This window comes from Melanotaenia boesemani, chromosome 9 (assembly GCF_017639745.1).
Source record: "Melanotaenia boesemani isolate fMelBoe1 chromosome 9, fMelBoe1.pri, whole genome shotgun sequence".
Taxonomy (NCBI): Eukaryota; Metazoa; Chordata; class Actinopteri; order Atheriniformes; family Melanotaeniidae; genus Melanotaenia; species Melanotaenia boesemani.
In genome coordinates this window covers 12,997,300-13,024,586 of record NC_055690.1, presented here as the reverse complement: position 1 = coordinate 13,024,586, position 27,287 = coordinate 12,997,300, and the positions used below count along the sequence as shown (strand labels likewise).

At 37.0% G+C, this 27,287-nt stretch overlaps 1 protein-coding gene across 1 annotated transcript; it reads left to right on the top strand.

The window, feature by feature from the left end:
- Window positions 1-1,354: 1,354 nt before the first annotated feature.
- Window positions 1,355-25,876, top strand: LOC121646505 (glutamate receptor ionotropic, kainate 1). The gene is made up of 15 exons (XM_041995530.1): window positions 1,355-1,763; window positions 8,610-8,777; window positions 8,859-9,116; window positions 14,573-14,754; window positions 15,320-15,373; window positions 15,836-16,009; window positions 16,482-16,625; window positions 19,778-19,885; window positions 20,829-20,942; window positions 21,046-21,249; window positions 21,335-21,558; window positions 21,820-21,938; window positions 23,893-24,110; window positions 24,535-24,760; window positions 24,841-25,876. Exons 1-15 carry the CDS (start codon window positions 1,679-1,681, stop codon window positions 25,128-25,130), a joined length of 2,568 nt encoding a protein of 855 aa, XP_041851464.1. The 5' UTR covers window positions 1,355-1,678; the 3' UTR covers window positions 25,131-25,876.
- The last annotated feature ends 1,411 nt before the right edge of the window (window positions 25,877-27,287 follow it).

Below are 27,287 nucleotides of genomic sequence, written 5' to 3'. Positions count from 1 at the left end.
TTCTAGTTATTGTATTATAATGAATGATTTACAAAGGCAAACATGATGGCAGCTCAAACCTGAAAATACAGTCACCATGGATGCCTGAACCAGTTCCTGACATGCACATTTCTCACCACTAGATGACATCAGAGAACAGGAGGAGGGCCATCATATACCGGAACACAACTTCTACTTTCATACAGTAATATCAGATTAAAAAAGACAAACAAACCCCTTTCCACAAGTTTTTATTTATTTATTTAAAAAAATACAGAGATAGCTTAAAATATAAAAAATACATAAACGCTATTCTTTAAAAAAATGAATGGAAAACACTGAAACATTTTTAACCTTTAAATTATAAAGACAAATAATGAACACAGCACTATTTTCAGTCTGGGATTTTTTGATAGATCAGCTGAGGAGAATAAATTGCCCAAACCCCACTGGACCCCCGTTAATGCCAATAAAAAGTATTCTTAATGTTACAAGTGTAAATGGAACAAATCATTCAATATCAGTCTCTACTTGAACTAACCTCTGGGGAATCAAATCACAGTAATATTACAAGAAATCCACCCAAGAGATGCTTCTCTCCTGCTTGGAACTATGAGGTTTAGAAAATCAGTCAGTTTCTGATTGGTGAACAGCTGTGACAACTTCCATCCCAAACTGCTCTGTTTCAAGGAATAAAGTAAATTTAGGTTAATGTAACATGAACACATTTTATTTAACTACACTGTCAGATAAACGGGTTGAGATAGTTAATCTTCATGGGAGCGTCGAGACTAGTTTGTAGACTTAATCTGCGTTTCCATCAGCACTGGAGCAAAGATTTAATCATTCCTCGGTGTACCAAAGCAAAGACGTTGTTGAGGTCGAGTGTTGCCAGATTTGAAGTTAATCTTCAGGACGTATCCATTTTTGCGGATCAACGGCTTGGCTTTGCCCTCAATTGAGCGCTTGTATGGGAGGGGTTGTTCAATTGCGTCAAGTCAGACAAAGGTACAGCTGATATTACCGGAAACAAGCAAAGTTGATTCCAAAATAAAAGCTTTCATTTGATGTAAATTTTTACTCGACTTTGTCCATGGCTTAAAGGCGATATATAAGCCAGTTGGATATAGAAATTGGCTTTATGCTTAAAAATGATGAACCAAAAAAATTGGATGGGTAGCATGTGTGTCATTTTTGGAAAGTACATAAATAATACCTGAAATACAATTAAGCTTCCTTTAACACGCTGGTTTGTCTGCATCGTTGCGACCTGATTTCAAATTTAACTTTATTCTGAAAGATGTTAACACAGGAAATCATCTCTCCTTGCAGAATTTACAGAAGCTCGGTCCTCCTCCTCAGTTGCAGCCTACAATTCAAGTATCCACCGGGAAAACATGATAAGAAGGATGTCTGGAGACTGAATATGGGAAACAAAACATTATTAGCACACAAAGGATCTTAGAATGGGAAAACTGGATGTCTTTTGATCATTGGCAGCTGCAAGTGAAGTGCGTGTTTTGTGATTTTTTTTTTAGTTTTGTTTTTCATCACAATGTGTGAAGCATGGATCTGGTTAGGATGCCAGTTTATTTTCGATACAGAAACGAGGATTGGCAAGTTATCAGCATGAATTAGTGAGGGCGAAAACAAAAAAAAAATTTATGTCAATGTTAAACTGGACTCAGGAGGACCGACCATGGTAAAAAGGAAGGGACTGTTGTTTTCACTTCTGTACTTCATGGCAGAGTTTTGGTTCACTTCGCAGCAAGTCCTAAGAATTGGTGAGAACCCAGATTTATTTATTTATTTATTTTTATCTAGCCTATAATTTCTATTCTCTTTAACAGCTCACTCTATGAGCATATGTTACAATGAGATAATGCATTGAATTTCAATTTAAAAAAGTTTATGACTTTTTGTGGTATCAACTTAATGTATATATATTTGAAGGTATGCACAGATATCCATTCCTAAGCTAGTTGCTATGAACAAATGTAACTCTTGGGACTTGCTTTCAAAAGTGCTTACAGTTGCTATAAAGAGTCAACAAAGTGTGTAACTCATTATTATTCTATGGACCGACTTCATTATTACTATCTTTGTCCAGAATCCTATTAAGATTAAATTATTATTATTATTATTATTATTATAATCAAACTGGTGATAATTCTCTTTGCTCAGCCAGTATCGGAGTCTCCCTCTCATTTCCTGCCTTTTCTTCCTTATTGGCAGCAGAAACCATAGATAAGAACATTGGACAGTTTCAGTAAAACTTGGTGATATTTGACTTCCTTTTGGCTTCTGAGTCTGACAAAGTCAAGACTTTTAGACTTAAGGCTCACTGATGGCCAATGACATCTGCAAATGTAAATTACACAGTTCTTGCTCCAAATTTTACCGCTTTGATCTCTGATGTAATGTTGTAACAATGAGCCAGTGGTTGCAAGTGAATTAATGTTCTACAGCTCTTTGTTCCTCTCCCATTACTTATGTGTTCCTCCCACGGGTTAGAAGATTGCATCACAAAAATGGCTATTTTGAATTTAGGCCTCAGGACTCTGCCTAATGCCCAAGGCGTATCGGTATTTTTTTAAAAATTTACTTCTAAAGTTTGAAATAATTTTTTACAAATGTGGTGTTACATAACTTTAAAGGCTAATAGGCCAGTGCCACTTCCCCCTTTCAGCAGATTATATCTGAGCTCTATATTGTTGATCTCTCTAAATCATCTATCACTCTCAAATGTCACCTAATCTTTGTCATTCTCTGTATGACCCCCACTCACATCATAATCTCTTCCATATGGTGTGTGGCTTGGCCCAATTAACATTTCTCTGTCTTGGCAAGTGTTGGTATCAGATTGTGACTAGCTTTCACCCCTTCTACTAGGGTTGGTAATAATGGTAAATCTTCTCCCCCAAGCCTTAAACAACTTACACTAATCTTCTTTATGCAGAAAGTCTCTTCCCCAAATATGGTACTTAGGCAGCGATCAAATCTCTTCACTGGGGAGAGCACAGAGGCAACAGCTTGCCGCTTCTGCTCTATTTTCCTCCTTTTTAAAGCCCTATTTCCACTGGTTCGTATTCCTTATACAGATGGTAACTGATTTGTCCATTATTTTGACCCATCTGATGATCAATGTGCAACTTGCTCCTGCTTATTGAAATGTATTTGATAGTGACTCATGTCTTTATTAGTGAAGGCATCTTATCTGTATAGCACAATTCTAGGCTATTAAGTGTTTTTTACATGAAATGGTTTTGTAAACCAGCTAATTTTTAGTCACTTTTAATATTTTGGTGGTGGGTTGCAAGCATTTATCGTGTAAACAGAGAAACCTCAGTGCTCCACATCAAACGAGCATAGTACTGTTTAGGACCTCCTCATTCATTCACAGTCTGGCAAGGGCCCAGGTTGGGGTAGTGCTGGTGGTGCTGCTGGGGTGGGAGGTTTCGTTGGGTACTGGCCCAGGAAGAGGAGAAAAGAGAAAGACAACACTACGTTATTGTTCTGCTGCTTTAAAAAACTAGCCTATATGTGATAATTTTGAGAAACAGAATGAAAAAAATGCATTAAAATCATGATCTCAAGATTCACTTCTTAAGGTTAACCTTTGAGCCTCTGAATTACAAAACCCTGTCCAGCTGCCTCGGTCTGAACCTTGGTATTTTTCTTTTGAACGAAGGAACATAAGTCTATAAAAAGCACAGCCTAAAGGTCTTTTTTTTTTTACATTTTCCTGCAGCAGGAGAGCAATCTTTTGTTTTAGTGACCGGCCACAGTGCATCATCCACCAGTACTTTTGGCATGGAAGCTCAGCAATCCTGAAAATGATATTTGAAATTAATTAATGATAGCTATATCAAGAATTCCCCATTAGCTATTTCTTAATTATATTAATTATGCCAGTGTGATACAAAACAGAAAACTGAAGATAAAATAGTAAGGGGAAAGAAAGAAGTTTTGCTTCTCATTTTGAGGACTCGCATTTAAACGGTTTCATTTACAAATTTTCAATAGCTGTGCTCTAATAAAAAGCAAGTAATTTTCAGCTTTCAATGATGAAGTTTTAACTGAATCTGAACAGATTCAACTTAAAATGATAAAACATAAATCATCCTTGGCAGCTCTGACCTTTTTCTGTCTTTGTGTATTTTCCTTGCCGCAGTCTGCAGAGGGGCTGAACTGAAGAGTAATCTGTAAATGCATATTTATTCTTCTGCTCTTGGCTCCTACATGAGGCAGAAAATTATCTTCACAATAAATGTAGTACAGGGACATATAGCAATTAAACAAATATGTTGAAGGACTTGATCCAGCATCTCATTTACAACACGATACTGTGATTTTTTAAACAAACATGCCTAAATTTAACCTTGTCATTGAGCTGCTTTTTGTGAGTTTCTCCTAAATTGAGTCATGGCTCATTACATCCTCCTATTCTGCATGTCTGCAGTTAATAGATTATGAAAAAAACAACAGTATTATAGAATAATCATAGCATGTTATTTACATTATCTCATGTTTGATATGTAATGGAGTAAAAGAATGAATGCTTGCCAATGTTTTTTTTATGCATTGATGTTGTTGTGGCTTTACCATTTAAGTATGTTTGGGTGTGATGGATGGGTAAAGGTGTTTCTACATAAGAATGTATTGCACTGAACCTCATTGGAAAAAGCTTGTTGATTTCCAGCAATTTTAGACAATTTGCAGACTGTTTGCACAAAGTAAAAACTTCTCTCCCGAAGGCAGAAGCAATCATAAAATACCACCGTAGATAATGTTTACTCAATCTCATTGGACCGCAGTTGTTAAAGCCTTGGGCAGAGACAAGCTTAATTATTTTTCTGGTGATATTCACATAGTGTTTTGTGAAGTTTTGTTATTGAAAAGAACTGCCTGGGTTTTCAACCACATATGTAAGATCATTGTTTTTCAAAAAGGGAGTACTGTTGCTTTACTCCACTCACAAGGATGGTTCATCAAGGTCAAAAGGAAAAATAATACCAGTGACCAAAGCAGAGCAAATACTCAGCTGAAAAGTCAGCTAATGGATCAGCTGGTAGTGAGTACATCCATCTTAGGTGTCTTTTAATTGTGTAATATTCTAAAGAGATTAGCCGGTTTAAACAGTAGGAATATTTTCCAGTGGTGATTTCTTGGCCCAACACGCTTCATCGTGAGGACGTTCAGCTGTCCCTCTCAATCCTCCCAGCTGCTCTCAGGAAATCAAGAAACTCATTACACTTTACACACAATTGCAAGAGCTTGTTTCAAGTGGAAATGAAGGGAAAAATAATGAGTTTTTCCTTCTCAAGGTCTTTCTATCAAGCTTTAAAGAGGAAGTGAATGACACTAAATTATATTATATTAATCTTTAGCTGAGAATAGACGTTGTGCTGGAAGAGATCATATTAAATATACAAGCTCCTAAAGTTTATTGTTCTTTTGATCATTAAAAACAATTTCTATTATTATTTCAATATACAACTTTTTACAGTTTATTTAACCAGAAGAAATTTGCATAGATAGAAAGGCATTTATTTAGAGGTCAAAAACAATAAATGTAAATTAAAGAAATAATAAAAGTAACACATATTTTTGCCTCTTGGACATGGAGTGTAATCTATTTTCACACTCTTCTTGTATGAAAAAAAATTCTGATTAGAAATACTGTGTCGTTGCCACTAAGATTGTTTTGTTTCCAGACCTTTAATAAAGCGTCAGCCTTGGCACTCAAAAACAAACAAATTGGACCAGATGGTCCAAAACAGACTTATTTTCCATTTTATTTCAAAACACCCTTTAAGATGGTCTATTTGTCTTCATCAGATTTAAAGCAAGATAAGCAAGTAATCAAATGTTTCCTAAGAATTTTATATTTCAGTGGACAGAATGAAGGACTTTAACAGGCCCCAGCAGCTGCTCACTGAGTCTTGGTAACCATAATTAGGACTGGCACTTTCAAGCATGCTTTTATTGACCAGGCAGTCCAGACAAGGCTCTCTCAGTTTGGGGGTTGAGGCTATGCTACACTAAAGAAAAAGGTCATTCACAATCGAGGTCTCAAGGGGAGCTTTTTAAAGGACCTCTCTTTCAAATCAATTACAATTTCACAGGCAATTCTTCAAAGGCTGTTTGAGAATGTAATGACCTATTGCCATCTGTACCATCAGTGTTGAAGTAAGGTCATTTGCAAACTCTCGCAACATTTAAATGCCATGTTTATGAATTATATTTGTGGTCAATATAATCATTTATGAACAATTTTTAAAATGTCAGCTCTTCAAATGTTTCATTCCTTTATTTTGTTTGCGTGAAAGAACTTATAAATGACATGTGCTGAGATGGTAAACTGTCTATGCTTGTAGATGGGAAGTCACAATTTAACATTTAGCCCTGGCGGTATCATTACAAAAAAGAAAAGAAAAAAAAAAGTCACAAACGTTTTAAATGAGTTATATTTGTCAAGCTAACTAACAAGTGGGAGCTTTCTCTCACACAGGTCAGTGGTGACAATCCAGCATTTTTCTAGCCTTAATCCTAATGTTTTTTTTTTTTTTATATGCTTTATGTGAGAGATTGGATGTAGGACTCAGGCAAGGCAGGGGTTATATCTGTCCATATTGCCAGCTGTGGCACACCAGCAATCTTTCTGGGGCAGCAGGCTGGATTAAGATTTGGATGGTGTCCAGCATGATTTTCCCAACTCTGAAACAACCCCTTCCTCTCTGCAGTCCTGGCACACACAGCTATTGTAGCTCAAGGGTGGATGAATGGAGAAATATATCTTGAATTTTAAAGTTAAAAGTGGTGGTCTCACCTCAGTTTGAACGCATCACAGTGTTTATGGTCAGACTTTAAAAAGGCATCACACCAATTCAGTGTTACACATTTAATTAAAACTCTGTGTATGATTGTCATTAAGTAAAGTAAAGTAAAGTAAAGTAACTCTTATTCATTTGGGTGACTAGATGGTCCAGTTTTAACTATTTTCTTCGAATTAAAAGCAATGAGTCTCAAATGATTATAGTGGAACTTAACTTATATAGTGTATGCACCTTTGGTTTATTACGTTGCAGAAGCTTGCAGAGGGGGCTGACATGCACAGAAAAGGAACAAAACACTTGATTTTTCACATTGTATGAGACTTGTAAGAAGCTAATATGTCAGTTCATCCCATCAGAGCAGCTAACTACTGTCTAACACTTTGCACTCTACAGTGGCTCTAAAATATTTTAGGAGTTTTTGAAACAACATGTGCTTTTAATTTATTTTATTTTATTTTATTTTATTTTATTTTATTTTATTTTTATTTTATTTTATTTTATTTTATTTTATTTTATTTTATTTTATTTTATTTTATTTTAAGACTAATTTGAAATTGATTAAGCTAAAGAGCCTGTTTCTCAGCCATTTTGTGTTTTCTCGTCCTCAGAAATGATTTTCCGTCACTGTAAAATAACATTTTAGAATTGCTAGACAAAACGGTTTATATGTTTATCTGGGGCAATGAAAAATCAGTAGCAAATTTCTCAAAAACTTGAACAAATTAAAAAATGTCTGACCGATTATCAAGTTAATTAAATGTAAAGAAAAAACAACAACAACAAAAAAAAAACCAAAAAACAGAGCATTGAAGGCAGTCAGTGAAAAATGTTGAATCTGAGATATTACACAGTTTGTTGTTGTTAGTCCAGTACACCATCATTTAGCTTCCGAGGACATTTTTCTTTCAATTCAGTAAATTGTGAGGGCACAGTGAAGGAGATCTTCACTAAGAGTTATAACTTGTTCTGCTTGGGTTTTTTGTTTGGGTTGCCCTGCTGCTTTGATTTCCACACACTGTATTTTACACTTGATGCAGTGCTTGAGCAAGACAGAATAAGTCATGCATATCCCATTACAAATATTCTTTGATCATGTCAAGGAAAAGAATACCATCTCAGTATATGAAATCACAAAGGCTAGCACAAGATGTAGTCAAACCACCACATTTTCTCTGAGCAGTCATTGGAAAGTCAGAAGAGAGTCTCAAAATAGCTTAAAATCAAAGTTTTAATACTAAAGTGGAACCTGAAAAAACAAATAACAAAATAAATAAATAAATTAAATAAAGATGACAATTAATCAGAAAAAAAGAAAAGAAAAAATTAGTCAGTAAAAATTTATCGAGTCAAATATTTCTTTTTGATTTTTTAAGTCAGCCTTCCACACTTCACACATCCGTTCCACAATAAGTTTTATTTAATTAAAGATGAGTTTTTATTGAAAAAGCCTGTAATGAAATAAATATTTGTTAGGCAGTTGGGAAAATTCAGGTCATGGGAACAGGCTCAAGTCAAAGGACAAAGTCAAAGTTTTTGCTGAATGAGACTAAATCCTGTCATCTCATCCAAGTCCCTTGCTCTTTGGCAAAGTACACTGGAAATTGGGCCACATTATGCAACTGTGAGAATTAAATTGTGATAATCTTTAAACTTTGGAGGAAAAAAAAAAACAAAAAAAAAAAAAACAAATTCACTATACTACATGTGAACGTAGCCACTGGTTAAAATAATATATTAATTAATTTCTCTGCTTTTCTCCCTGTGTGACCATTGTTTCTTCTCTTCTTGCAGGGGGCATCTTTGAGACACTTGAAAATGAGCCCATTAGTGTTGAAGAACTGGCCTTTAAATTTGCTGTAACCAACATAAATAGGAACCGGACCTTGATGCCAAACACCACACTGACCTATGACATTCAGAGAATAAATTTATTTGACAGTTTTGAGGCCTCAAGAAGAGGTAAATTTATATTCATATTATTCTTTAAACCTTTTAAAATTTATTATAAGACTGATGGATTGTCTGTTTCCTTTATTCCAGCCTGTGACCAGTTGGGACTGGGAGTCGGAGCAGTTTTTGGGCCCTCCCACAGCTCATCAGTCAGTGCCGTTCAATCTATATGTAATGCCCTGGAAGTCCCTCACATTCAAACACGATGGAAACACCCTTCAGTGGACAACAAAGACAGTTTCTACATTAACCTTCATCCTGAATATGCCTCAATAAGCAGAGCTGTGCTGGACATAGTGCAGTACTATAAGTGGAAAGCAGTCACTGTAGTCTATGAGGATGCAACTGGTGAGTCAAAAACAGTTTAAAAGAAACGCAGCATGTGTGTTAAATATAAATTATTTTTACATTATGGCTAATCTCTGGCAGTTCACCACATTGTCCATTATGGGATTTGAACAGTGTGAATTTCAATAAGTTGGGTTAAGCAACGCAGCTGATACAGTTTCTCAACCTATATTTTATACTCCACGGTACTGTCTGATCAACTCACTGTTGAGAGTCCTCAGTTTAATTTAGCTGCCTCTCCAATGTATCAGTCTCTTGCTCCCTGAAAAACTGATATAGGGGCAACTGCATTCAAATGTAGTGGGCAGGGAACAGGAACTACAGTTTAAATAAAGGCAGTTGTGGGCATGGCAGCTCTGCTTTCATATTAAGTTTACTGATGCTGTCTTTGAAGGTTCTTATTCATCCAGGTCATGATATCCAATGTTGAGTCAAATCAACTGGACTGGGGCTACTGGTGCTAGTGCTATTGCATACTGGTGCTATTTAGATAGAATTTCACCAGTTTTAAAATCACTGCATTGGCTCCCTGTGCGTTTCAGGATTGATTTTAAGGTTCTTTTAGTAGTTTATAAATGTTGTAATGGTCTTGGGCCATCTTATTTATCAGACCTTCTTTTAAGACATGAACCCTTGCTGACCCTAAGGTCCTCTGGTACTGGCCTAGTTGTTCCAAGGGTGAGGACCAAGACATACGGCGAGGCCTCTTTTCATTGTTACGGCCCTCGTTTGTGGAACAGTCTGCCGGAGGGCCTCAGGGCTGCAGAGAACGTTGATGTTTTTAAAAAGAGGCTTAAGACCTACCTTTTTAGCTTAGCTTTTAACAAAATTTTATTTGATATTAATTTATTTTACATAATTTTATTTCACGTTATTTTATTTTCATTTTACTCAACTGTACTACTTATTTATTTATTCATTTACCCTTTTTAATTTATTCATTCTTAGCTGTTCTTATTGTTTCTTAAGGTTGTTTAATTTTAATTGTCGCTCCAGTGTTTTCCTCGTGGGGATCCTCCGCTCCGGGGGTTTTGCCTGCTCAGTCTGGGGGCTGCTGCCGCGGTGACTGCACCTATCGGTGTGGCTGGGGCCCTGCACTGCAGCCCTTTGCCTGTTGTGTGGGCCCCGGTCTGTGCTGGTGGGGTGGTTGCCGCTGTTGGACATGGGTAGACTGGCCCCTGGTGTGGATGGATCCCCATGACACTGATATTGTTTCCTCACAGCAGCATCAGGCCGGATGCTTATCACTTTTAGTATTTTATAATAACATTCAGTTTGAAACAGAAATAAGAGAATCATGTTTGTATAGAATGGGGAGGGGGGGCTGCTTGGTGTGTGTGTGTGTGTGCGCGTGTGTGTGCGTGCGGCTGTGTAAAATATTTTGGTGAGTTTCTATTATTATGTATTTCCACTTTGTTTTGTTTTTAATGTGCATAAATGTTTTTAATCATGTAAAGCACTTTGTGTTGCCTGTGGCATGAAAGGTGCTTTATAAATAAAGTTTGATTTGATTCGATTTGATTTAATGACTTCAAACTAAACACTAAAGACATTACCTAAATCTAGGTAAAGTGTCTGACTCTACGTAAATTACCAAAAAACAAAGCCTTATTTTACCTGCACATCCTCAATTGTATCCCTGTGACCTCAACTAAAGATAGCGCAAATCTAAAATAGATGCTTTTCTTTGAAATCTTTGTTATGTATTTTATTGAAACTAACTTGCGGTGGCGTGGCTCAGCAAGGTAGAGCGGTCGTCTTGTAACCCAAGGGTTGCCGGTTCGATCCTCGGCCAAGTCGAGTTCATGTCGAGGTGTCCTTGGGCAAGACACCGAACCCCTAATTGCTCCTGATGGGTCGTGGTCAAGCACCTTGCATGGCAGCTTCTGCCATCAGTGTGTGAATGTGTGTGTGAATGGGTGAATGTGATGTATAATGTAAAGTGCTTTGGATATCATCCCAGGTACGGTGAAGCGCTATATAAATACAGGCCATTTACCATTTCACTTGACATAACAATGTTACATAACAAGAGGGCAGTGGACATAATTTTGATTTAAATTAATGGTGATTAACAAAAAGTTTTGAGCTCTGGACCAGGGGGTCTTTCTGTGTGTTTGGATTTTTTTCCCTGTGTATGCATGGGCTTCTCTCTCTGGGTACTCTGGCTTCCTCTTACCATCAAAAGTCATGCATGCTAGGTTAAGTGGTGTTTTCTAAATTCTTCCCAATGCAGGGATGGCTGCAGCCTATCTAGGGGTAGTGGTTATTTCCCTTTGTGAGGTCGCAAAGAGAAAGATCTCAGACTCACCCATTTGAACACACATTCGCTAAAAACTGGAGCAAGCAAGTGAGAGAGGAAACAGAATTTTCTTATTTTTGGGCATCATACACAGGCTATGAAGACACATATGACCGTTAGAAAACCTTTAGAAAGAGAATTTTGCATAATATGGGACCTTTAATAAGTAAATTCATATTAATTTAATTTAACTGGTAAATGAGTTAAATTAGTTAGCTGTTTTGGCATTTGATGCTTAAGTACTGTCATTATGCATCAAATTCACCACTGCCCTCTGGTGGGCCGGCTGAGGAATTTCAAAATGTAAATCAGTCAGTAGCTATTACAGTTTCTCTGCAAAATAAAAGCAATATTTCTAAAACTCTGATAAAGTATGATTGCGATTTGCAGGTGTTTCCATTGAATAGCGCATTATACCTATACCTTGTGCATTAGCCGTAATTCTCGTAAAATCTCGTCCTGCGAGACTCCACTTTGAGGAGGATGGAGATTTCTAATTCCTTTCCTTGTTGTTTGCTATCAAGGATGGCAGTTGTATTTTTTTATTTAATTATTTATATATAGATTTCCGTCTCGTCCTCTGTCCATACATACCATGCCATCTTTACTTGAAAAAAACTGGTCACGTGACTACCTACATCCTGTCTGGTGATGTGTAAACGTGGAAATTAAATTACACTTTTGTGACATACTTCTATATCAACATGTCTGAAAAACCTCATGAAAGTGTAAAAACGTTTTAGCGATATTTGAGATGTTTTTCGAAATGTTGGTGTTTCCATTAGTTTTTTATTGCAATATTTAGGTTTTACGCAATTCAAGTATAACTACACCCTCGACTTTTTGTGTAACTCAACACACTGCCAAATTAAAAAAAAAAAATCTAGAAACTGTAAGGGTTGGGGTGGGAGGTGTGGGATGATCAGGGAGTGGATAGTCAGTGGGTCAGGAGACACAGGCAGAAATGAATGAATGACAGACAGCAGCTCAGTGGCCACTAGATAGATGGAAAACGAGATTCATAAAGCACCTACGCCACAGAGTGGTATTTGAGGTGGAGGACTTTTCCTCTCAGCTACACAAGAACAAGGTGGTCCTGAACCGTATCAGTCTGAGCCATTAGCGCTGTTACGCTGACCTGTCAGCAGCTCCTGCAGACTCTGGAAAGCTGTGGAGACTCGTGTTACTTTTACTCCACTCAAAAGCACAAATCTGCCCCAGGGCAGGAATATTTAATCAGAAACTCTGTGAAAGAGCAGAAGTCTGAAACTAGCAAATCTACACCATATAAATTCAGAATCGTTCATATGCGTTGGTGGGCATGGTTTTCTCGCCTGCAAGGCAAGGACCTGTCTATCTGCATCTGGAGGGAGGGGCTGTGAGGTTTTTAAATTTTTCTTGTGATGTAGAAAAACACTAAGTATGGTGTTTCATCACAAAAAGCTAAACTTGGTTTTACCCTGTAGGGGGCGTTATGAGCCATTTTTGACCCACAAAATCTAGTTTTTTTAAAAAATTTAAAAATGACTAATTTTATAAATAGTATATGTGGTTTCTATTCACACTTAAGTAATACTATGTTATTTACAGCTCTAAAAAATACATTATATGGTGCACTACCATTTAACTGAAAACGAGAAGATGTAAAAAAGAAATTTTGTCATTTTAGAATTTTCCTCAGGTGTTTAGCATTGGATAATAAAACAACGATGATATGGTTGCTCTTGGTTTCACAAATAATTTCACATTAAATTGTATAAAGGTATTTTGCTTTGATAATTGCAATTTTTGGTTTTGGAATCTTTACTTACCTGTTGTGGTCACTCTGTACAATCACAAAACGAAATTAGCCAAAATACTACTAAAACAGAAACAGAAAAGTATTTCTACCTTGAAAATAAAGTAAATAAATGAAAGTAATAAAAATAAAAAAAAAAAACACTACAGATGCATAGCGCTGCCACCCTAATTAACAAAATTGGAACAATATCACATTAAAACATGACTTTATTGAAAAGACGTGAAACATAAAATACTGAATGCAGTTGCAACAGAATTATTGGAATAAAATACATTTATGGAGATTATTCTGGTCAAGCAGAAACATTTCAGTTCGTTTGTCAATGGTTAATTGTTCTGTGGGACAGTTATGATCAACATGGTACATCACCTGCCTTCTTGATGGGAGACAGTGGTTGCATGTGTCTGGGTGTATGTGTCTCTTTTGGTTAACATGTTTACCAGTGGTTACGTCTATGGCATAGCTGTCTTCTGAAAACCAAACTTAAAATTATATAGGCTATATGCACAGCTGGGAATGGGAGAATTAAGTTTAAGTTTAAATCTGGTTTAAGTGCAACATCTATGGGGAGTTGACGGTGCCACTTGTCCTCCAAGCGTCACCGTTGTCCAATCTCTCCTTGTCTCAGCTTAGTAGGAAGTACAATTTAACCCTATTTGGTGAGTGAGATATTTCTCTGATTTACTGTGTCCACAATTTCCTAATTAAAAGACGAAAACAATTTATATTCCATGTTTTCACCACAAAATGTATCATTTTATAATGTGATTAGTTTGATGTTAAAGGGACAATTTTACATTGTCAGACTGTCTCAAAGATTTAAAGTGAGTCTGCACGACACTTCATTAACCAGTTGGTACCAGATGTCCAGTGGGCAGAACATGACAAATATATATATTATATATATATTATATATATATATTTTACTCAGTCTCCCTTCCAAGTATATATTATACACCACTGGAAAGCTATGATTCTTAAGATTTGAATGATACATACATTCTAGGCTACAATCATAACTATAGATTCAGTAAAGACTTATTTCTGACCAGTCGCAATTGGAACTTATCTTTGAAGCCATATTGTACCCCAGTAGCAGATGATACTGCAACAGAAATGGGCCTGTTGCATCAGCAATGGTCCAGTAACAGTAGTCAAGTAAAATAGTTGTTCCACAACATGTCTTTTATCCATAACAAAAAGTTTTAGGTGAAAATTATAAGGGCTGAAATTGCATATCTATGTACAACTGAATGAGGTGTAGTCAAAATATATAGATCGTGAACTACTAAATTGTGATGAAATGCTTTCAGAAGTAATTATAATAATACTGTTGTGCTGTTTAAATTCAAGGACTGATCCGTTTGCAAGAGTTGATCAAAGCTCCATCAAGATACAGCATTAAAATCAAGATCCGGCAGCTTCCGTCAGGAAGCAAAGATGCCCGTCCTCTTCTGAAAGAGATGAAGAAAGGGAAGGAGTTCTACGTCATCTTTGACTGCTCTTACCAAACATCAGCTGACGTTCTCAAGCAGGTGAATAATGCAAACAGTTAGCTTGTAGCTACATTGTGCACATTCTGTCTCTTTAAACTTTCATTTATAATTTCCTACCTGAAACACAGGGTTGTGTCAGAAAACCCCATTTGGATTATTCAGTGTAGAGCAGTCTCTGAGCTGCGTTATTTAAAACTTCCTGTGTTACTTTTGGTTTAATATTCACTACAAGCAAGATTAGTCAAATTCTATCCCCTTTAGAAATCCTATGTTCATCTCCAAATCCAGACAGCCTATTTCTGAGCCATACATACACATTTATAACCAAATACAGTACTGAAGATTCATCGGAGACAAAGTGCTAACACAAGCAAATAGTGACATATTTTCACTTTAATGCTTGTTAATGCAAAACATATAAATAATCCAATTTGAGCTTATTCAGAAAAAGATGTGGTTTAAGATACAGACGGTTGGTCTTAGTGGAAGAGAGGATAAATTAGAGTGGAAGAGAGGATGAGTTGGTTTGGCTGAATTAAAATAAAGTAAAAAAAGTACAGTTCAGGTGAAAACTGAATAATTTTATTTTTTTTATTCTGTTTAGATCTTGTCCATGGGAATGATGACTGAATACTATCATTACTTCTTCACGACGCTGGTAAGAAAATCATTTTTTCAAAAAAAGTCTCCACCATGAAGACATGTCTGAAAACAAAAAGTATACACACTGGAACTATGACTCATGATAGTTCTTGTTGAAGTGGTTTGAAAAACTTGATGGAAAAATATATGTAGGTAATTTGCTACTTAATTACACATTTTTCATTGCCATAATTAAGCTAAAATTTTATCCCACACAATTTTAGACACGTGTTCACCTTGAGATTACGTTAAGCAATGATTTTGTAGATGAATACAAACATCTGTGATTTGTTTTTAAATAAGACTGTTGGATGTTTTGAGTGCCCTTGACATAATTGCATGGTAGTACATTGTATGTCATTCCGCTATTTAATCAAGCATCCCTTTGCCCTTACTGCGTGAATCAGGTCTACATTGAGATCTTATAAGCAGAAATGTATTTTCTTTGCACTGATAGTCTTGTGGTTGATTTTTCCAGGACTTGTTTGCCCTTGACCTGGAGCCATACCGCTACAGTGGGGTCAACATGACAGGGTTTAGGTTGCTCAATGTGGACAGTCCTAAAGTGGCCTCAGTGTTAGAGAGGTGGGCCATGGAACGACTGCAGGCTCCCTCCAAAGTTGAGACTGGAATGATGGAGGGGATGATGACAGTGAGTTTGATTTCACTAGTTTAAGGTCTCACTTGGAAATGAAAGGTCTGTGTACAGGGACACACATGAGAACAAATCAATATTATATAAATTTAGATAGTCAAATATCACACATTGCAACTTTGTCTCAGGGGGCTTTACAATGTAGACTGCACATGAAACCTTTGGGCCTTCAACCATTGATTTAAATAGAGAAAACTTTTATGTTAACAGTAAAGAAATTTTTAAAACAAAATCAATGGATTTTGTTGTTGTCAGCATACAGCAATTTATGAAGGAGCTCTTTAATCTGTTGAACACCAAATAGTTGTTAACTGTGAGTTGGGCTGCAAAACTTGAGCCGTCCGTTTGGTCAGATTTGAGAATCCATGTTATGCTGCACATATACATGCAAGAGTCCTGATGTAAGAAGCGCATAACATGTTTATTGTGATCCCTGTAATTGATTATGATAGCTGTGTCTGTCTTGCAGACTGAAGCAGCTCTGATGTACGATGCTGTTTACATGGTGGCTGCTGCCTCACAACGCACCTCCCAGATCACTGTCAGCTCCCTTCAGTGCCACCGGCACAAACCCTGGCGTTTTGGATCACGCTTTATGAACATGCTCAAAGACGTGAGTTACATTCTGAAGTTATAAGACCTGGCACTCTTCCTCCCTCCATCTATCCATCCATCCATCCATCCATCCATCCATCCATCCATCCATCCATCCATCCATCCATCCATCCATCCATCCATTTGTTTTGCCTGCTTCCTCTTTGTCACTGCAAGAGCAGAAACAATAGTTTTAGGACATCAGGCTTTTCTCAGGAGATGGATTCATTTCATCACACTAAAGGGTACTTATCCTGAAGTAAAATTCTTCTACTGTTGAAAATAAAAAAAGCCTGCATGAATTACTAATCTAACAGAAGATGAAATAAAAAGCAATCAATCAATGCCAACAAACTGTTTACCAAATATCCCGTCTATCCTGTGTTTAAATGTCTCAGCTTAATTGTAGAAACAGATTTTCTCATCTCTGCTAGCAAGTATAAGTTTGGATTTAATAGGTTGTCCTCGTTTATTGCCGTATCTAATTAGAAGTTTATTTGACAAATTAGCTTCTCAGTTGCAAAAAAATAACAAAATATTGAGATGCTGCAAAACCAAAGATCCCACAAGACAATGTGTAAACAAATTAACTTTTACCTATACAGACTGCAGATATAGTCTGTAATTAGGTTTCTTAGTAGTATATTACAATAAACACACTAGTTTTAAATGGGATTTTCTTGTCCAGCAATGACTAAAATGATTATTTTTCAATAAGATATTTACTCAGCTACTATTTGGTCCAAACATTCAACTAGAGCACAGTTAGGAGGGCGCTGATGGACGATGGCTGCTACACACTGGACACATTAAAACCACCTGTTTAGTGTTGTTTTTTTGCTGCAAGAGCAGTTCTGATCCTCTGATTCAAACACATGTTTTCTGGTTCTGTTGTGTATCAGGTAGCAAGTAGACTCTTGTAGAAAGTGTGAAATGGGCCTCCATAGATCTGCCTTATTTTCTGAGCACCTACTCTTGGTGCTTTGTTTAAATAAAATGTGGGAAATTTTGATTTGTTGCCATAAAGTGTGGTCTGGTTTAATCCCTTAACTGCCTGCTGTACCTTTTGTGGAAACTTTTTAGTGACTGTAATGCATCTTATTAAAAAAAAAAAACAACAAAAAACTGGAAGTAAGGATGCTTGAATCATCTCTACCACTTTGTTTGGGTATATGATACCAAAAGTAATTGTTCATTACATCAGGGTTGTAAGTGACTATTTCACTGTCATCCAATTGTTAAAAACATTGATTATTATTATTATTGTCCCAAGGAAATGAAAACTAAGTAAAGAAATACATTGCTATTGCTTTTTTCTTAGTGTAACATTAAAGGATTGAAGAACAGAATTATGGTAATTTGTTAACAAGTAGGTTTGGTAGTCCTGCTCATCAGTGTATATCTGTATATACTGAAGAGTCTGTTTAGGTCGAGAAGGTGCAAGTGCTTGAGCAGGGTGTGATTAGTGTTTGAAGAATTGCTGCAAAAAAAGAGGTGGATGAAAGTAGTCTAAACAATTGGAAAACAATTGGAAAATAGTGTGCAATGAATAACAGAGATTTTTTTTTTTTTTCATCTCTATTGTACAATAGATTGCACATGTTTTTGATGAGCCCTGTCCCTGATTTAGTTACATAAAATTTGGACTTTGCTACGGTGGGGGTGAGAAGGCAAACTGACAAATCTTCCTGCAGGTATCAGTTCTGTGTCACATATTTAACATGGAAAATGTTTTAGAAAGATTTCTTAGTTCTAGAAAATTAGATGCAACTTAGTTTTACAAAAAAAGTGGTGATGTCTCAGTGGTGTGTTAAAATCCGACTTGTATCTTTGCTATCATCGGGATTCTACTTTTGAGAAGATCTATGTCATCATTGCATGTACAGTAATGATTCAAACACATGGTCAAGACAGAGACTTTTTTGATTGGTGAGGATTTAGAACAAGAATTAATGCCGATAATAAATCTGGACCTCATGGTCTAGTAGATTTCATAGATGTGTGCAATAAGTCTGTCTAAAGCGGACTAATCAGAGAACAACTGCATCCAATGAGACCCTGTGACCTCCTGTTGACACTAAAAATGAATTAGACAGTGATGTGATGTGATGAATGATGCTGCATGTGATGTGAACAGGTTTAACCTTGAATCTTTTCTTTTTATTTTGGTTTCAGGTCAGATAATGTTCGGTTAAATTCTTTCCTAATCTTTTTTTTTTTTTACTGGTTGTACATATTATTTCAGCATACATTCATTCAGGTTTTCCAACTGAAAAGGCTTATTTTCTCCCTGCTTGATATAAATTTCTCTCTTATAAACAGGCAAAACACAAAGACTCAATGTCGTTTGTCATCTCTTTGCACTTGTTTGCCATTTCTTTATGTATTTTAACCAAAGAATTGAAGAATAATATATTTATATTTGTGTATTTTGTAGTGTTACATACACAGTGCTTTATTAAATTAAAACAGCTTCCCAGTTTATCGAACAGATCAGTAAGTTTCTGTATGATTTGGCATTTGCAACGTTTCCTGTTTTGTGTCAGATCATCATTTAATTTATTTTTGAAATACTTTAAAGAACTGCGACTTTTAAGAAATATTTCAGACGTAAACAAGTCACAATCTTTACACATGTGGCCATATACTATTATCATAAATAAACTACTATTTACATGCAGAATAAATAATGACATACCCTGGCCTGGATATTTAAAGATTTGAAATACGGATACTGGTAGAAATTCCACTTTCACATGAAGAAACAGACCTCTGAGCTTCCTTTGTCAGAGTAGAATTGAGCTTACATTTCCTCTGTAATAAAGATTTAACTTGACTGTTATTCAACTGAGCTCATTTCATTATAAACTGATTTCAAATATCTCTGGTCCACCAGCTGCCCTCCAGTCAGACTGTCTGCCTGCTCCATTCACATCAGTGTGACAGACTCAGAGACATTTCATATTTCCATTGAGGATCCAGACTATACAAACATTTCTATTAAACTTCATTTAGTTAATTTTGGTTAAAAAAAAAAGAATTTATCAGTTACTAATCTTCTAGGCAGTGTTTTCATTTTTTCTAGGCCTATTGATGCTTGATTCTGTTTTCATGACATGAAATAAAAACAGGAATTTGTTGTTTATGTTTTCTATTCTGTCTTTGCCACAGGCACAATGGAACGGTTTGACGGGACTAATAATTATAAACAAGACAGACGGGCTGCGGAAAGACTTTGATTTAGATATCATCAGCCTAAAGGAGGATGGCCTGGAGAAGGTGAACTATCTGACCTGTGTATACTGTCAGTAGAGGCTATTAGACTTGACATGTAAGCAGAGCTGAACAGAGAGCTGTGTATAGACTAACAAGGCAGTTTCTACTTACAATAAAATTTCTACAATAAAAGTGGCAGAAAGATGCACTTTTTTCCTTAAATAACATACAATATAATTCATGGAAAAATACAGGAATCTTGACAGCTGGTGTCCAAATAAGGAACTCTGTGAACATGATGATGTGAATAGTTATAGTTTTCATTTAAAGCTCAGAGGTTTGGGGATGCTCCTTTAATCAGACTGACAATGCTCTGCATTTTGACAAGTCATTAGGGAGCCTGTTCTTTGTTAATGCTGTCATCACAATGAAGGAATCAAAACAAGTTTAATGCAACTGGAAGTAAAAACTAAAAATAAAATTGCCTTTACCAGAGAAGGTATTTTCTACATTTGCCTTAAAGCCATAAATTACCATCATTGCTGCAATTACATTTAAGGCCAGGACTCTGTGATTAAAATGCTTTCTCTTTATTGTTTTGCAAGTCAATGACGGGCAACCGCCTGAATAAAGTGTGGAAAAAGGTCTGTACTTTAGCTGCCCCAGCAGACTAAAGGAATATTGTTATTTACTACTTTACCTGATGCTCCCTGTGATGTCTCCCCCTTTAATAAAAATAAGGTTCAGCTGTTGGTGGGAAGAAATGTTCAACATTTCTGTGCTGGTTGTTTCATTTCAAGCTTTTATAAAATTTAATGTTCTTTATCCCTTCCATACTTTTTTTTTTTAATCCTTTCGTGACAGTCACATCTCTGTTCGCTCTTCTGTTGTAATTTCTTTCCAACTAGCTGTTTCTATTCCCTTTTTAGTATTATTATCCCTGATCATATGAGGGTACCTCAGGCAACAGATCAGTGTGGTTATCTGGATATTTTATCCTTTACAGATTGGTGTCTGGAATTCCCAGATGGGTCTTAACTTAACAGAAACCAACAAAGACTCTTCCACAAATATCACAGACTCAATGGCCAATAGGACTCTTATTGTAACTACAATTCTGGTATGAACAGAAATTAATCATAACCAACACACATTTAATCTGATGTTTTTTATGTTTTTATATTAATAAAGCAAGCTAATGTATGTTCTGTGTCTTTTACCAGGAAAATCCTTATGTCATGTACAAAAAATCTGATAAACCACTATATGGGAATGACCGCTTTGAGGGTTACTGTCTTGACTTGCTCAAAGAGCTTTCCAACATTTTGGGCTTCTCCTATGAGGTAAAGCTGGTGTCAGATGGCAAATATGGAGCTCAGAATGACAAGGGGGAGTGGAATGGCATGGTGCGAGAGCTCATTGATCATGTGAGTACTGGTCAGTCTTATTGCTAGAGAGAAGAGAAAAAAGTAGTTTGCTACATAACCTAAATGAGGTCTTATTCTGTCCCAGGTGGCTGACCTCGCTGTGGCCCCTCTAACTATCACATATGTGAGAGAGAAAGTGATAGATTTCTCCAAGCCCTTCATGACCCTGGGTATCAGCATCCTGTACCACAAACCAAATGGCACCAATCCAGGAGTGTTCTCCTTCCTCAACCCACTCTCTCCAGATATCTGGATGTATGTGTTGCTGGCATGCCTAGGTGTCAGCTGTGTACTGTTTGTCATTGCCAGGTAAGCTTCTGTAGAAATGGGAGGCAAATTAAATGATTCATTTTGGCTTAGCAATATTAAATGTTTTCACTCTTTAAGGCTTACTGACTTGGCGTCTTAGCTGCAAAAGACTAAAATAGGATGCATGACTAATAGCTAAGGAGTGGACTTCGTTATGTTTGCATTTATGCCATGAGGAAATATTAGAGAAAGAGCCAAAAAGCATTATTAATGAATATGTGTCAGCTGTTTCTGCAGATCTATTGTATTTATTGCCATTAGGTTCACTCCGTATGAGTGGTACAACCCTCACCCCTGCAATCCAGACTCAGATGTGGTTGAAAACAACTTCACCCTAATCAACAGTGTCTGGTTTGGAGTAGGAGCACTTATGCAGCAAGGTATATTTTATGCTGTTTTTAATGTGCAGCGTGTTTATGCAGCCCTTTGAAAAAGCACTGTTAACCATTGCATAATGTCCAAGTTTATTCATCAACATCTCGCTCCAAATGTTTCTTATAATCCTTCTCCATTACCTCCCCTTCTGCCTCCTTCCATCTCTCTTTCTGCATTTACTCTCCCCCCTATCACTGCCATCACTGAATTAATAAGGAAATCAAAATCATCCACCTGTCGACTAGACCCCATCCCAACCTTCCTAGTAAAAGCATCTGCTTCCTCACTGGCGCCGCTCATTACTTGCATCATACACTCCTCCCTCACCACTGGTCTGGTCCCCCCATTGTTAAAAACTGCTGCCATCACCCCAATACTTAAAAAACCCGGCTTGGACCCTAACAACCTTAATAACTTTCGTCCCATCTCCAATCTGCCGTTTATTTCAAAACTACTGGAAAAAATAGTTTCCTCACAACTCCGAGCCCATCTATCCATTAACAATCTATATGAAGAATTTCAATCTGGTTTCCGTCCACTCCACAGCACTGAAACAGCATTACTAAAAGTCACCAATGATCTCCTTCTAGCAGCTGACTCTGGTTTATTATCCATTCTTATCCTTCTCGATCTGAGTGCGGCCTTCGATACTATTTCCCACTCCATCCTTCTGACTAGACTCTCCTCTATTGGCATTACCCACACCCCTCTTAACTGGTTCAAATCATACCTTTCTGGCCGCACTCAGTTCGTACAGCTGAAATCATCCCATTCCCAGTCACTCCCAGTCACCACAGGTGTGCCCCAGGGCTCAGTCCTGGGGCCCCTGTTGTTCATCATCTACCTCCTCCCCCTCGGTTATATTTTTAGAAAACACCACATACATTTCCATTGTTATGCGGATGACACCCAGCTCTATCTCTCCACAAAGCCAAACTCCACTCTCCCACCTACCTCACTCACAGATTGTCTTCATGACATTAAGTCCTGGTTCACTTCAAACTTTCTCAAATTAAACAGTAGTAAAACCGAAATGTTACTAGTTGGCACCAAATCCACCCTCTCTAAATCTGATAGTTTCTGCATTCCCATTGATGACTCTTCCATCTCTCCCTCCCCTCAGGTAAAGAGTCTGGGTGTCATCCTCGACAGCACTCTTTCTTTCACATCACACATTAATAACATAACACGGTCCACATACTTCCATCTCCGCAATATCAACCGCCTACGCCCTTCTCTCACCCCTCACACCACCGCCATACTTGTACACAGCCTGGTCACATCACGCTTGGATTACTGCAACTCCCTTCTGTTTGGTCTTCCCCAGAAATCAATTCATAAACTTCAGCTGGTACAGAATGCAGCAGCCAGAATCATCACTAGAACCCCATCCATCCATCATATCACCCCCATCTTACAGCAGCTCCACTGGCTCCCCATCACCCATCGCATTCACTATAAAATTTTGCTGTTAACCTTTAAGGCCATACACAACCTCGCCCCTCCATATTTCTCTGATCTCCTCCGTGTTGTCAAACCGGTCCGTTCCCTCAGATCCTCCTCTGCAATTCACCTCATCTTCACCCCCTCTCGCCTTGTCACCATGGGGAGTAGAGCTTTCAGCTGCTCTGCTCCTCATCTGTGGAACTCACTCCCCCCTGACCTCCGCAACTCTGATTCTATTCATCTGTTCAAATCCAAATTGAAAACACATCTGTTTAAACTGGCTTACTCATTATAATATGTACATTGTTGCAATCACTGTTTTATGTTTTTCTTGTATTTTATTTGGATTTATTCATTGTTGTGTTTTTATTGTACGGTGACCTTGAGTGTGAGAAAGGCGCCTTTATAAATAAAATGTATTATTATATTATTATTAAGTGTGCTTGTAAAATAAACAAGATGTTCATGTTTTATATGTGTGATTTAGAATGGATAATTCACTTTCTTTTACAGGGTCTGAACTGATGCCTAAGGCCCTCTCCACCAGGATAGTTGGTGGAATATGGTGGTTCTTTACGCTGATCATAATCTCCTCATACACTGCCAATTTGGCTGCCTTCCTCACTGTGGAGAGAATGGACTCACCAATTGACTCTGCAGATGACTTAGCCAAGCAAACCAAAATAGAGTATGGTGCTGTAAGAGATGGCTCTACCATGACCTTTTTTAAGGTAACCCTCTTTACACAACAGGGAATGTGAAAATGAAAGGGGGGAGGGGCAGACGGACGAGTGTGGTGGGGGGTGCAAACAAGGCCACCACTCATAGCTGTGAAGGAAAGTGAGTTAGATTAAAACAGAGTGGGGTTAAAGGTTTCTGCTTCAGAAATTTCCACATACATCAAGTTAATATTAGCCTGTGGGTAATTTATTGGCCTCTCTAAAGGGTCTTGTGGACTTTATTTATATGCACAGTGAAATTTCAGTGAATTTGTGCAGATTTGTGCAGCTTGCTGCTTTCATCCCATCCTCTGCCATGCATGAGCTTCATGTTAACAGCAGATATTTAATTTTTCTAAGAAATGCTTTTAAAATATTGTTTGTTCTGTTAACTGGTTATTGTAATCTCCTATAAACTCTGATTCTGTTTCAACAGAAATCAAAGATCTCAACCTATGAGAAAATGTGGGCATTTATGAGCAGCAGGAAAAACACAGCCTTGGTGAAAAACAACCGGGAGGGGATTCAGAGAGTCCTCACCACAGATTATGCTCTTCTCATGGAGTCTACCAGCATCGAGTACATCAGCCAGCGCAACTGCAACCTCACACAGATTGGAGGCTTAATAGATTCAAAGGGCTATGGTGTAGGAACTCCAATTGGTAAGCCAGATGGCTAATAGATAACCAACAATCTGTACAACTCAAGCATTTTGTCACCATAATCGTGGTGTTTCTTGTAGGTTCCCCTTACAGAGACAAGGTCACCATTGCCATCTTGCAACTTCAGGAGGAAGGGAAGCTACACATGATGAAGGAGAAATGGTGGAGAGGGAATGGCTGCCCAGAAGAAGACAGCAAAGAGGCCAGTGCCCTGGGTGTTGAGAACATTGGTGGAATCTTCATTGTGTTGGCAGCTGGACTTGTTCTGTCAGTCTTTGTAGCTATTGGAGAATTTATTTACAAATCCAAAAAGAATTTGGACATCGAGGAGGTGAGCGTTGGCCAGTGCGAATGGCACAACAAATATTAACACATTAGGCCACTCAAAGACTTTTATGCACCTAGCCAGACATTTGTGTTATCGTTGTCTTCACTGGACTACAGTCATCAGAGGGCAAATAAAAAAATTAAGTCTGAATGTGTTAAACTGCATTGTTACAATCAAAACATGTTTTTAATGCGGAGTTTTGTGTTTCTAGTAGTGTTTATGTAGAACACACAAAGTTGTTAGTCATGATTGAAAGAATACGTTAGAATCTCTGTTGGATAACTGATGGTTGATCCCTCATGACTTAATGATAAATGACCATCTGGGCCTTGTTGGGGTTTTTTATTTGTAAAAGCATTGTAACATTGTTATGAGAGAAATGTTACTATCATGACATGGTATGGTGGGCAAATGGTCTGTGGTATAATTTTGGACTTTATTGCCATATTCATTTTAATAACTACAGCAGGTTTGTACTTCTAATATTACACTTCATAGAAACTGATTGACAGGTGTTTCCAAATTGTTTATGAATGAGTGTTCCCTCAATATATTATTCATGGAGTTTTGCTTTTTTTTCTTCTGTTTTTGTTTTAAATTTATAAAGATACATGTATAAGTTTTGTCATGTTGGAACTGTTTCAGAATGACTAAAGTTACGTGAAAAAATGACGTCTTTTCACCTGTGCTCTTTGGTTGTTTTGGTTTTGATCTTTCCTAGTTGTGTTCTCAGCTAGTTCCTTTACTGAATAGAGATGCTGTTAATATTAAAAAATGCAGGAGTTTCATCAGATCTGATTTTAATTTCTTTTACTTACAATTGATCAACTGTTTTGGGGGAATAAGTTTAAAGAGATGCTGCATCGAAGAGGAGGGGCTATGTCCTTGTAACCTCAGATTTTCTTTTTGTTGTTTGCGTTATGGACAACCTTGTTTACTACATATATTATTTTTATATGTGTGTAGCTTTAATTGTAATTTATTTAAAACTAACAAACTATTTTACATGTGCAAAAGTAACTCCTTCTATCTCTGCATCACATTTCTCTTTACCTGCTTTCAGTTCTGATCAAACCTGAACTCGCCTTGTGCATTCTTAGTCTTTTAATATCACCATAAGGTAGAAAATAACCAGCTGATGTAAAATAGATTACAAAATGGGATGGAATGGAATTCTTCTTCCCACAATCAAACAGGTAAAACTGAGCTTTTCTTGTTTTGCTTCTATATTTGTATAATTTATATCACATTTAGGACGATGTCAGGCTTGAAATCATAATGATTATGGCAAAAGACTGTTGAATCAATCATTACCTCAATGTTAAATACCTCTACCATTTTTTACCCAATGTAACAGCATGAAATAATAAGCTGCCAATAATTACTTACAATATCAGATAGCTGATAAAATAATCACTGAGCGAGAATATTCTCTTACAGTACCCACTTCCTAACGAGTCACCTGCAAGTGCAGATAACTGCAGTTCCGATAAATTAAAAAGAAAAAAAAATTCTTTGTACTGACAGAGATACGGAGAGGGGGCTTTTTATATTTAAAGTTAAGGTTGAACTGTTCATTTGGCAACTATATGGAAATGTTGTCCATCAATCACAACAAAGGAGACATATGAGACATTTTTATTTGAATGTTTGCTAGATTTAGTAAGGTACTTAGCTTTTGAGTTATCTCCTGTGCGTTGTCGAAATGATACAACAGAATATCTTTTATAATTCCCAGCACAGAATTGTCTGGGTTCATGAAAATGTATAACAGCATCTAACATTTAGCTGAAAACCTTCACTGAAAAAAAAAACACCTAAAATTACTCAATGTTGACACAGTAACTACTTGATTTTTTTCCCACTGCTGTCACACAACAGAAATGTAATGATCTTTCTCACTTGCCAATAAAGGGAAAAATCTATGTCAAACAGAGAGCAGGATGTTACTCTGCAACTTATTTGTGGAAAAGAAATCTTCCCTCATCGGATACTGAGTGGAAGTTTTACTCACTGCTATTCTGTAACAAATTCTTTGCTACTTTAAACAAAATGTTTTAATTGTTCATATAACTCTACTGTTGACCTGTCAGCATAACTGACTCAAATAAATTTCTGAAGTACTGATCACTTGTAAATTATGTTGAATTAAATCTGATACTTAAACAATTCATGATTTTATACAAACTCACTTGAGTT

What these genes read in the sequence shown, in the direction of transcription:
- LOC121646505 (XM_041995530.1), top strand. Translation starts at nt 1,679, where the DNA reads ATGGTAAAAAGGAAGGGACTGTTGTTTTCACTTCTGTACTTCATGGCA. An exon ending in CAGCTGACGTTCTCAAGCAG is followed by an intron (nt 14,755 to 15,319) that starts GTGAATAATGCA and finishes TATTCTGTTTAG; the next exon opens with ATCTTGTCCATGGGAATGAT. An exon ending in AGGAGGATGGCCTGGAGAAG is followed by an intron (nt 19,886 to 20,828) that starts GTGAACTATCTG and finishes TATCCTTTACAG; the next exon opens with ATTGGTGTCTGGAATTCCCA.